We start from the raw sequence: 12221 nt of genomic DNA, 5'->3' as shown, positions 1-12221 counted from the left end.
ATTCAGAAGACATCGGCCTGGAAACAACTACAATCGATCCAATAGATTTCGCAGGTGGAATTACAACCAACAACCAAACAGATTTCAAAAATGCTATCACAATCAAGTACAACTCAATTATGATGCATGGTACAGACATACAAACATCGACTGGATCCTATATGCCGGTTCTCCGTGCGACAACTACTTTGCGAAGTATGTGGAGATCCAAATCATAAAGCATCATAATAAGCATCAAATAATTAGAAAACAGAACGCAACTAGTATTTCCATCCAAAAACTAAAAAACTGGAAGAGCCAGTTAAACCCGAACAATCACAATCAGCTGATAAAAAGTTTCATCTTTATGCAGCAATACCCTAGAATTATTTGACACCTTGGTACGCCAAACTCCGATATTTAACTCAAATATCGTTCAAAACACTTAATGATCCGGTGCATGCGCATAGGTGATCCCAAAACAAACCTTTCACGAATTGCGTCAAGACAGCGAATTACATCAGATTGAGAATACAAAAGTTTCCACATTAAAAATGGCCAGCAGACAGCTTGTATACGTTGATACTGATGTATCAGTACCAATCAAACTGAGAACACAATGCTTTAATGAGAAATTTCTTGTCCTCAAATCTGCAATTTCTTTGTTCTTGGTATTCAAGAAACATAACATCCAAATATGTCCCAAGAACAAATTGCTCTAATTTTCTGGCATGACGATACTGGTAAATTCGATAAATGAAATGGAGCACGAACACAAAAAAGAGGAAGAAAATGACAAAATTCCCTGTTCTAATTTCGAAAAAAACTTCCTCAAAACAGGAAGATCAACGTTACTCAAATAACAACTTAAGAGAGACGAACGCTTAAAAAATGTTAAAAGAGTCGTATTCCCAAGTGAGTCAGTCGACGAATCAAAACAAACAAGTTCCACATCTACATTAAGTACAATCTCATCCGGAAATAAGTTGTATATTTCTGTTTTGATTTTTGCAGACGATCTTGTAACATTAACAAACAAAACAGAAATTTGACGCTTTCACATTTTAACGTCTAATCAAACCCAAAATTTGTTTCCAATTGATCCTGGGATTAAATCATTAGCAAGAATGAAGAACTCAGAGGACGTTCAAACTGAAATCAACCAGCTAATCTAAAATACAATTGCAAATCCTGATCGTCAACCTACAAAACCACAACCTGAATACAACAAACTGTGGTTGTCAAAAACAGAAACCTGTACTGACGTGACCTATTTGAGACAGTTTGATTGGCAAAACTCAGTCCCGACAACCAAAAACCAAACGTAGAAGAGTCACTGGTGGAATTTAGTGACGTGTTTACAAAACACCAATTCGATGTTGGCCACAACACTGAGCTAAAGATAAAGCTAACGCCCGAGTACAATTTGCCATATACAAACAATGGCAACCAACACGGATACATCTTCGCGACGAACTTATGATCGAACTTGCCTTGATGCACTATTATGTATTAAGTACTACGCTAGAACAATAAAATTATAGTAGCCCTTTGCTTGCTCATCGAAAACAATCGAGAAAATTCAAAATCCTGATAGATCTACGACGAATTAACTACCTTCTATGAAACGACTACTTAAAAAAGAATTTCCCAATATCAACCACGGCCAGCGCATGAAATCACTTTGCGGATAAAACTCTGTTTACTAGGCTCGACTATTTACAACCTTATCATTGTGTACAGATGCCAGATGATATATCTACCCAATTGTTGGCATTCCATTTCAGTTCACGTTTATATGCCTACAAATGTCTAGCCCAGTGACTTAGCAAATCAGTAACTGTATTCAGATCCTTTATACGACCTTACTTGGATCCATGCTTAGCAGCGGATTTGTGAACTCATTTCATGAATAACATAGGCAGTGCAGTCAAAAACGATGAGCTGATTCCTACGCTTAGAATAATCTTTAGGGAAATCCGAAGATCTGGTCTCAAATTTTCATCTAAGAAATGTGTGATTGGAACGCAAAAGGTGAAGTTTCTGGGAAAAGTAGTAACACCAGAAGGAATATCACCCAAAAGGGGCAAAAATCGATGAGTTTCTCAAAAAAATTCAAAAGCGGAGAACAATAAAAAAAATAAATGTTTGATCGGACACGCACAATTCTTTCAAAACTATATGCCAGATATTGGAACAAAATTGAAGCCATTTTATAATCTTCAAAACAAAGAAAGAGAACTCAAAATTACTGAAGAACTCCGATAGAGTTTAGCAACCATTACACAAGATTTGCTAGAAGCAACAGAAGTAACACTTAGACTAACAAAACCCGGGCTACAATATCTGATACTCTGCGATGATAGCTACCATGGAACTGGATTCGAACAGATGATAGACGAATATGTTAGAGAAATATTTCAGGAGACAAAACGGCCTACGCACCAGTTTCCTTAGGCTCACCTTTGTTCACAAGCCCACAACTCGCATTCTCCGTTTATTACAAGGAACTTCTTGTATCGTTTTTTGCATTGGATCATTTTGCAAAATATATCTGGGGTTTTACTAAACCAGTCATAATGCTCAAGAATAACAGAAAATTAACGCAATTTTTTCCAGGCAAAATCGATACCACCATTTTTTGTAATTTTCTTGACAGAGTTTTGGCGTTCAATATTGTAACCGCACATATTCCAGGAAAGGCAAATTATGCAGCACATTTTTTTATGAACCTAGACAGACCCAGAAAAACAAGTTTCACTTCGACTTATTGAAAAAATACCAGCCAGAGAAATCGAAATACAATAGGAGCGTGAAACACCAGATATGTCTTTAATCACAATTGAGAAAAATATCGATGCGTTCAAAAAGGAGGACAAAAATTATTTTGCAATGGCAGAAAAACTAAAAAAAATTGGAAAGTAAAAAACGTATTCTTGGCCGGCATTGATGAGCGAATTGAACAACTTGACATTAAAACAGAACAAGATCAAGATCAAAATATCCAAAATTCAAACAATAGCTGCGAACTGATGAAATTAAGGACATTCTATATGCAAACAGCAAGCTGAAGAAATATTATAAGCAATTCGATGGACTACTGATCAACAACAACTTTTTCTTCCGCAAATCCTTTTGTGATGATTGAACAGTTAAACATGAACAACTCTGTGTACCACAAAAATCCTGGAAAGAGTTAGTTTATCGCATACACAACTCGAAAAAAGCAGGACATTCAGGAATATCACTAACAGCACAAAAGTTTCGGAAAGAATTCTTTTTTCCAGGCTTTACTGAATATCTCATCAAAACAATAAAAAATGTTCAACTTGTATGCAACTAAAAAAAAAAGAAAACAAACAACGTCAACAACCAAACTTACAACCTATATCGTCTGAGCAATCTTTTCCAGGAGACATGATGCAAATTGGTCTTATAGGACCACCACTATCGCCAATTTATTAGCACATATTAACTGGAACTGACGTTTGTTCAAAATACTTCTTTGCTGTACCCCTCATGAACGCGTCAGCAGATACAATAGCAAGAGAGATAGGTAAATCCCAAAAAAAATGTTTCAGACCTCGGAACGACCTTTGCATCTAGATTGATGCCTGAGCTCTGTTCACTTCTGGAAATTCGACTGCAGCGCGCAACACTTGAAAATCCACGAACTATCGGACTTCTGGAACGCTCACATGCATCTCTGAAGTAAATATTGAAATTAAATTCAAATGAGCAGTGGAACGACTGGCCCAAATAAGTATCCTTAGCAACGTTTATACATAATAAATCTTAAAACTGATCAATTGCTTGTTGCTCTAGTGCCGTACTTCATGTAAGAGAGACTATAAAGTCATTGGATCTACGATGTTTGATCAGATCTTTGGGAACAGCAACAGCCAACCCCGATTATGTTAGAAAGAAAAAATAACTTAACTTTTTCATTCTGTTAGAAAAGAATACAAAGTTAAGACTAACAGCTACCTTAAAAGTCAGAAAAATAATAAAAGCTTCTAATCTAAATGTTCTACTGCGGTCGGATTTTTTTTGATGAATTCGAGATTGCAATTCGCTTAAAACAAAAGACAAAGGGTCACTTGATAATTTAATCTTGAAATAGTCAATTTATGCTTAGAAGATCAAACATCAATTTCTCTGACTCTAAACTATCTACTTTAGCAGGTTATTCATAGCTGCAAGAAAATTGAGGTTAAATTTCCCAATGGCCCTGCATGAACTTTAAGGTTGAGCGATTGTCTTTAGTGCAAAAAAAATTTCTGTGACAACAAACAATTGTTCAGCCTGAGGACCACCAAGATAAATTATGGTGTTAAAATTGATTCTTTTAAATTGATATCTTAATTTTTATTTGATAATCAGTGTATAGTGAAACCATTAGCTACGAGCGTAAAAAAGAGCAGCCTAATAATTTAACTTTCAGGTATCCAAATAAAAAGTTTCCAATAACTCAATTATTCAATGATATCAAGTAGAGTCAAACTAACGCATATGAAAGTCAAATACATTTGTAAACACATGGATTCAAGGGGACAATTGCGCTTGATTACAGCGGCAAAAAAATGATGATGGGACTCACCAATGAAAGCATTTTGATTTTATACAAGTTTTGCATCTAAAATACATGAATTTTAGAAAAAAAATTCTAAGCGGAAAATAAAATTAATCAACCCTAAACTCAAAATTGTCTCTGTTGCTGGCCTTTATTTCACAATGTTTGCTTTTTCTCTTTATTAAACAATTTTTAATGTACACTAATAAGTATATAATGGGATTTAAAGAGCATAGCACAGTTGTTTAAGTTTTATTTTTTTTTTCAATTTATAAAGGTGGTGGGGATTTTCTATCAAAAAAGCAAAATTGCTGAAAGGAAAAAATTGAGTTCAGATATCGCAATGAAGTTGATGGCAGAACTAAAGAAAATATAAAAAGGGAGCTCTGCTCTGAAATTTACATTAGTTCTTTTTCCAAAGGTTCAACTTTGACTTCTTTCGTTTCGAGCTTTTATTTCTGATTCTGATTGCTGACTTCTGTTTTCGAAAAATGGACTTTAATAGTAGCTTAGTTTGTAGTGTGTGGTTATTAGGAATTGCTGGTATTAATCAAGGTGAAGCGATCATTTTGAGATTTTTTATCCTTCATAAGGCACCCCTTCTTATTAAACTACAGACCCCCCACCAACCTGTCCCCTCGCACCTACCCTTACCCCTGAATTAAAAATTGTGTCCGTTTTTTTAAAATCACTTTTTAATTTGTCTTATTGGGTTGATTTAGTTTTTTCTCGTCTCTCTTGTGATGTTCTGATTTCGGTAAGTTAGTGTTAGAGATCATAACGCACTACGCTTCGAGTTGTTTTCAGTATTCTACCTGCTATGTCTGTTTATCTTGAGGTTTTTGCTGATGCGTTTAACTTGATAATAATTTACCTTTAAGTTTTTAGTATAGGTTGAACTTGATGTTTTTTTTACACTCCTTGGGCTTACAGTGGAGCATTGACCTTAATAACAATTTTAATAAAGATTATCAGTGATTAAAAAGAACCACAAAAAGTCAGTACTAAATCTTGCCAAATTTCACCTTATGATTCTTTTTAAGGAATTTATTTTCAACGATTCATTCCAAATTTATCTTTTATTTTCAACGATTCATTCCAAATTTATCTTTTCATGTTTCTCTAAAACATACATGCCAGCCCTCCAATGGGTTACAGTAAAACAGGATCTATTCTGTCCCCCCCCCCAGCTTAGCGAGCACATATTTTTTACGACCCTCAGGCGCACGTGCTATTTTCTTACATAGTAACGTGCTATATAACAACATATAATTTGTAACTGGGTGGTCATAAAAAACACTGGGGGGGGGGGGAACAGAATAGATCCGTAAAACAATCGGGTGCAAGCACCTGATTTCAGTGCGCTAAGTCCCTTACGTAACTAAGAATTCTATTACAGCCAATTTTCAAATTATTGAGTCCTCTAATTAGTGGGCTAAATTTAGCACAATTCGCTTCATTTTGACTTAGATGCCAAACTGGCCTGGTTTCCCAGACTGAAAGAAAGTCCCAAGAAATTTCAGAGAAGTCATAGAGTTCAGATTTCGAATTAAAAGGACGCTGTACTTGAGAAGTCAAGAAATTGACCAAATTGAAACAACTGTCAATCATTGCGACCAATTTGCTGTTTAAACATGTATCGATGGAAGTTTAAAGTACGATTGAAATCTTATTGGTCCAAACCAAGTTTTCTGTCTGCAACCCAGATAGTGAGTAAGAAATGTTTCCTTCCTGCTTGGACTTAAAATCGAGCCAAATATGAAATTATGGATTTTTTCTTAGGCCCCTACCGCTTAGAGAGTGCGTGTACTAATTGTACCCCCAAGTCCAGGCTCCATTTTTAAAATGATGATTTACTATGTAATGGCACGTGCTGTATAACGGGGGAATGCACAACGTACTGGGGGGGGGGGGGGCACAAATCGAAAAAATCCCAAATTATAATCCAACAAGGTAGTACAAATTTTATGAAAAAAGAAAAAACGTATCTTTTGATAAAGCCGTTTTTTGTAATAAAGATTGTTATCTGGCAAATTTTGCACATTTTTTGCAAGATCTTACAAGATAAGGGTCTGGATATTCTTTTCGACTAGGGATACTGAAGATCAAAATATAATTTAGTGGAAAAACAATGCCAAATAATGAGTTAGTTTTATTTGGCAATGGTAACCATATTCACTGCAAATTACTGATGATCACCAATAAATTGCTGCAGTGTTAACAATCAATTGCAGAAACCCTTTTCGGATTTATTTCCTTTTCCACCCCTGGTAGATTTTGACCCCCATAATTCATTTTTTAACACTTTTATTACGGTTTGTATAAATTTTATAGGCTAGTTCCACCTCTTATTAGGCTGTACAAATAACTATCAGTGCAAAACAAGATAGAGCAAATATAGTTATACAAGATTTAAAAAGAGTAATAAATATACTGATATCATATTCACCGATTTATATTATATTTACAGATTTATTTAAATTAAGATCATTTTATTGGAGAACATTTAAATACTTTATAATGTGATTATCTTTTCCGAATTTACATGTTCTTAGTCCAAAAAATGACAAAAAAATTTTAGTTAAGAAAAGACTTCAGGACTTCAGGTTTGACAACATTTAGCGTCCAGTTGTGATGGCTCTTCGTACACGTATGCGCAATATGATCCAAGACCAAATTTTGAAGCCAATCAAAGAGCCAAAAGTGTTGATACTGGACGACTTCACCACCCGGATGGTCACAAACGCCATGTCAATGACCGAAATTACCCAGGGGTGCGATGTTCTGGCGGTTCAAAGAGTTACCACAGTTCCACACAGTAGCAACGGCCTCTTTTCAGGGAATTGTTTCACTTTTTCGTTATAGAAATAGCGAGCCAGTGCCCTTACCTTTAATTAATATTGGGCTTATTGGAATGTTTAATTGCTCTCAAACGAAGTTTCTGGCAATTTTATTAGTCCTCTGGTCCTTTCTTATGCGATTTTTTGCTTGATCGGTTTTTTTGTTTCACCCATTTGAATTTTCGTCCTCAAAAACGGAATAAACAGGGAATGCTCGGAGGGCATTAAGGGCTCTTAGAGCCCTTCAGCTTAGTAGACTCAGACTCTAAGTATCCTCTGATTCACCGAAACTGTTTTTATGAGACAATTTCAAGTTTCGAAGGGCGGGTCTTAAGTCTTAAAAGTTTGACACCCTCAGCAGTCACCCCCACCTCATGCCACCCCACCCCCCCCCCCCCCCCCCCCCCTACCCCACACTATCTGGTCACCCTCCTCCATCCCGGCGATTTGGACCCGCTCTCCCTCAACCCTACCCCCATCACCTGACTCATGCCCCCTCACCCCGTTCACACCCACCTGATGCATCTCTAAGCCCCAGCTGGTCTCTACCGAAGAACACCACTAGTTCGTCGTTTGAGAGCAATTCTCTCGATATTAATCGGTTATGTTTTAATGATCCTTATCGTGGTCTATACTCATTGCCAAAGCTATTTCCATTTCCTACCAGCCTATTGAACATCATCAGCACTTCATCAGGCAAATAGTTGTTTTTGGTATGGTCATGGGCCGATATCGGACGGGAGTGATAGGGTTTCAACACTACATTTCAATGTTTCATTTCAAGTCACTGTTGTTTTTGTTTTGAAAGATTACACTCAGATCGGATAACGCTGATGAAATATTGAACAATTTTGTATCCGATTCTTGTTAAATAGCAGGAATAAATAAAAAGAAGAACGCAGACAGGAAACTTTACAGACTGCATAAAAATAATGTTTATTTAGCATTTTGTATCAGCTGTTTCAATAGTAAGGATTTTTCATAGTATTAAGCAAAACTGACTCAAATTATAAGGACTAGAAAAGAAATACAAATATTAACAGTTTCAAAAAAGTTTCAAATCTTTGCTCTGATTGAGAATTAAAGAGACATTTTGCAGATTAGCATTTACATATATCATGACCCAAAGACATTTTGGTATCTGAATTAGTTCTTAAGTTAACAATGAAAAAGCTTACCAAAATTGTGAAGTAATTTACGATCGTTCTGGTGGTTTTATAAAAATCGAAAAATAAATTTTTTCTGATTGTAAATGCTGTCAATGAAATATGCTCACGAAAAATTGAAACTCGTTTTAAATTTATTACAAAATTTTTTTCCTCGTATATTGAAATTTGAGGAAAGTGAGCAAAAGGAGGAAATTGTGCAAAATTTTTCCAATTTCAAATTATGCTTACAACTGTAAACTTAAAAAATACTCAGGAAAATTAGTGACCAGTACCAGTAAATATACTTACTATAAACTACCAATTGCCAATTAAAGATAAAACCTATCCAAAATTTGTCAAAACTAGTAGATAATTACAAGCAAAACTTAAAATGCGTGATCAAACAATTGCTTGAATTCAGTGACTCATTTCAGCAAAACTAATAAAAATTTTCGACAAATTTCTTTACAGCGCAAATAGTAGATATCCAAAAATTAATTTTTCTAACATATTCATTAACTGATTGAGAAGCAGTTCACAAACCAATTTTTCTCATCCGCACAGATATTGATTAATACTAGTTTGTAATGCTTTCCTCTAATGCTCAAATATTAATGCTAGAGTGTTTGCTGAAATTAGTTACCAATTAGATGTTTTTCATTGCTCTCAAACGAGTCAAACGAAGTTTGTAGCAATTTTATTAGTCCTGTGGTATTTTTATGCGATTTTTCGCTTGATCAATTTTTTTGTCTGACCCAGGTGATTTTTTGTTTTCCAAACAAGATAAACAAGTAGCGCTTGGAGGGCATTTGCAGCCCTAAGCTCCAAAGATGCGATTCACCAAAACTGTTTTGAGGAGACAAATTCATGGCGTGAAAGGCGGATTTTGATCTTAAAAGTTTGACCCCCTCAGTCAACCCCCCCCCCCCTCAACACTTCCATTTCCCACGCTCCCCTCCTCCACCTGTCGAGTTTAACCCCCCTCTCATCTAGCCTTTGCAACTCTACCCTCCTCCCCCAAGCTTCCCCCCCCCCCCCAAATATTGTTGAACACATTTTAAAAAGTCGAGTAAATTCAAAGGTGCAAAATGTAGATTTTGCGGTGTAATGTTCATTTCCTAAAATTTTGAAAAACAAGTAGATGTTCTAAATTGATGTTTTATGTATGGAATCGAATTAAGCTGGCCTCAACAAATTTAAAGCTTGGTTTCCTTGGGAATGCACGCGATGATTTGTTTCTATAGGCCTATGGCACCAAACTTTTTTTGTTTATATCGTGGAAAGAAACAATTCACTTTTCTCAGCTGTTTACTTTATGCGACCGACTGAAAAAAACATCCAAAAATACATCAAAGACTTCTCGACAAAACCAAATCCTTACAACAATGGATATATTTTCCTAACTAATGCATGCCCAGACGGTTTATTCACGATGCTTCAAAAGTCAAAAATTGGAAAACAAAAATTGAAAGCTTTTACAGAATTGTACTGCGATTATATATGCTATAGTGAAAATTCGTTCAGTTTCGAAGAGCCATCCCATTTTAATACATATTACAACCCCTCACGCGAAAGTGAACGCGGATACGACAGTATAAAAATAGCCACTAAATTAGTAACTTTATGTGTTCAGCTGCAACATTTTCCGGGCAAAATTCGATATTTCAACAGCGCTTGCGGCAAGGCTAACAACGAAATTGCCAGCAATGTCAAACGGTATTTGTCTCACTTCAAAAACGATAACGAGAATTTCAAGTGGAAATCTGTGAACTCGACCGTACTGATTTTGGACAGAAGTTTTGATACTATAACTCCAGTAATACATGATTTAACTACCGAGGCGCTGGCCAGAGATTTGCTAAGCATTGATGTGGAAGCAAACGCCCAATCAGATCAAAGGAAAGGTTCCTACTTCCCGAACCAGTACGTTTTTTCGGCACAAACTGGAGCCAGTGAGGAAAAAGAGGAAATGACCGCATTCTTGGACGACAGCAACATTCTGTGGAAAAAAATCCGCTTTATGAACATCAAAGACGCGATTAAATGCATTCATAATTTGATCTTGGATATCAAACAGCAAAGACAGCTGGAAGCGGGAAAAGTGCAAGATCTCACTTTAACTGAACTTAAAGAACTTATGAAAAGATACCCCGAGCAACGGAAACTCAAAAAACAAGTGGGCGCACTTTCTAGTTTGCTAGAGGCCGTTTTAGACGGGTTCGCCCTTGAGCAAATTAAATGTGAACAAACATTGGCTACAAATTGTAGTAAAAAACCCAAAGATAATAAAAACTGGAAGGTAGTTTCGGAGTTACTCAAACAGAACTCGAAAGGCGAACTGAACAATGCTTTAAACATGCACGAGAAACTGCGATTGTTGATTCTGTATGCACGATCTAAAGCCACAATACAGGGAATCTCGTTTCGCGAATTGAAGAGCCGCTTGAAGGAAAGCGACATCCCTCAAGAATTCGGGACAATCGTTACCAACTTGACGTATATGGGCGTCCCGGTAGTCCAGAACGATTCCCAGTGGGATAAATACCAGGATCAAAACAGGTACTGGAAATCATGGGCATGTGTGGATATGGAGAAGGGGGAGAAGATTCGTCCGGACTACATGCCAGATTTTGTCCAGTGGTGTCCGACAATTTACCACTTGGTGAAGACGTTGATCGAAACCCCTGATGAAATGATTTCAAAGTATCCGATAATTGAGTTATGGAACAAACCACTCATAAGGAGACGAAGAACCAGAAGCAATCCAGGAACTGTTTCCTTTTCCTTTTCGCCCTGAAAACGTAACCTTTTTTAAATTGAGGAGACAAGGTTAGAAGGACTATTAATTAATTAAATAAATATTTAAGGGACTTAGGTTAGATTAATGTGTGTACAGTGTGTGTTTGTGTGGGTTTTTTTGCATGTGCGTGCTTGAGGGTAAACGCATGCATTTTTGATTTGCCGAGATAAAATTTTTAAAAAATGGGATATTTTCCGTTTGTGCCCCCCCCCCCCCCCCAGTACGTTCCAACCCCAGTTACAGAGCACGTGTCATTACATAGTAAATCATTATGTAAAAATGTTGCACGTGCGTCTGGGGGTGGGTGGAAATAATATGCACCCTCTAAGCGGGGGGGGGGGGGGCACAAACGGAAAAGATCCAAAATAGTTATTTATATTAAATATATTGAACATATTAGAATGTGTAGTATAAGGGTAAAGAAATTTGCGCTATTCAACTGAGAGAAAGGAGACAGTTGCTCAATTCAGACAACGACAAGTCATCTAAAAAGTCAAGAAAGTCAACAGTCGAAACCAGATCAACATCCATGACGGATCTCACTCCGGATCCCATCGAGTCATGTCGGTCCTCATTCATCGTATTCGTAGCCGGCGGACTGACTTACGGAGAACTCAAACTGGCCACTTTATTAAGCAAAGTGTACACTGGAACCACAGACACAGCGGTTGTCTTTGGGTCGACCCAAATTTTGAACCCCGATGATTTTGTTGAAAAACTGCACGGTCTGAACAAAAAAGAACCCCGAATCAAAAACGAAGAGGGAAACTATGTTGATCTTGCAACCTACGTTAATAACCCAAGTCGCTAACTTCGAAACTTTATTGAAAAGTCGATTCACCTGATTGCTATCTTACTTGCTAATATATAGTCGTCCCTTA

General features: G+C 36.7%; 3 protein-coding genes across 10 annotated transcripts in view; 2 read left to right on the top strand and 1 right to left on the bottom strand.

Moving 5' to 3' along the window:
* Nucleotides 1-12221, bottom strand: part of LOC142352235 (nucleoporin p54-like) — a 608913-nt gene that overhangs the window by 56378 nt on the left and 540314 nt on the right. The gene's annotated exons all lie outside the window — the stretch shown is intronic.
* Nucleotides 1-12221, top strand: part of LOC142352233 (sec1 family domain-containing protein 1-like) — a 354741-nt gene that overhangs the window by 127902 nt on the left and 214618 nt on the right. The gene's annotated exons all lie outside the window — the stretch shown is intronic.
* On the top strand, nucleotides 6042-11433 carry LOC142352215 (syntaxin-binding protein 1-like). 6 transcript variants are annotated; one of them, XM_075404649.1, is made up of 3 exons: nucleotides 6042-6261; nucleotides 7175-7391; nucleotides 9845-11433. In XM_075404649.1, the coding sequence occupies exons 1-3, from the start codon at nucleotides 6187-6189 to the stop codon at nucleotides 11335-11337; spliced, it is 1785 nt and encodes a 594-aa protein (XP_075260764.1). In that variant the 5' UTR covers nucleotides 6042-6186; the 3' UTR covers nucleotides 11338-11433. The 6 variants fall into 6 exon arrangements, with proteins under 6 accessions (XP_075260764.1, XP_075260766.1, XP_075260767.1 ...); XM_075404651.1 differs by having other exon boundaries at nucleotides 6102-6261; nucleotides 7134-7391; nucleotides 9845-11363; XM_075404652.1 differs by having other exon boundaries at nucleotides 6110-6265; nucleotides 9845-11364.

This window comes from Convolutriloba macropyga, chromosome 13 (assembly GCF_964194025.1).
Source record: "Convolutriloba macropyga chromosome 13, txConMacr16.3, whole genome shotgun sequence".
In the NCBI taxonomy this organism is placed as follows: Eukaryota; Metazoa; Xenacoelomorpha; order Acoela; family Convolutidae; genus Convolutriloba; species Convolutriloba macropyga.
This window is presented reverse-complemented; position numbering and strand designations above follow the sequence as displayed.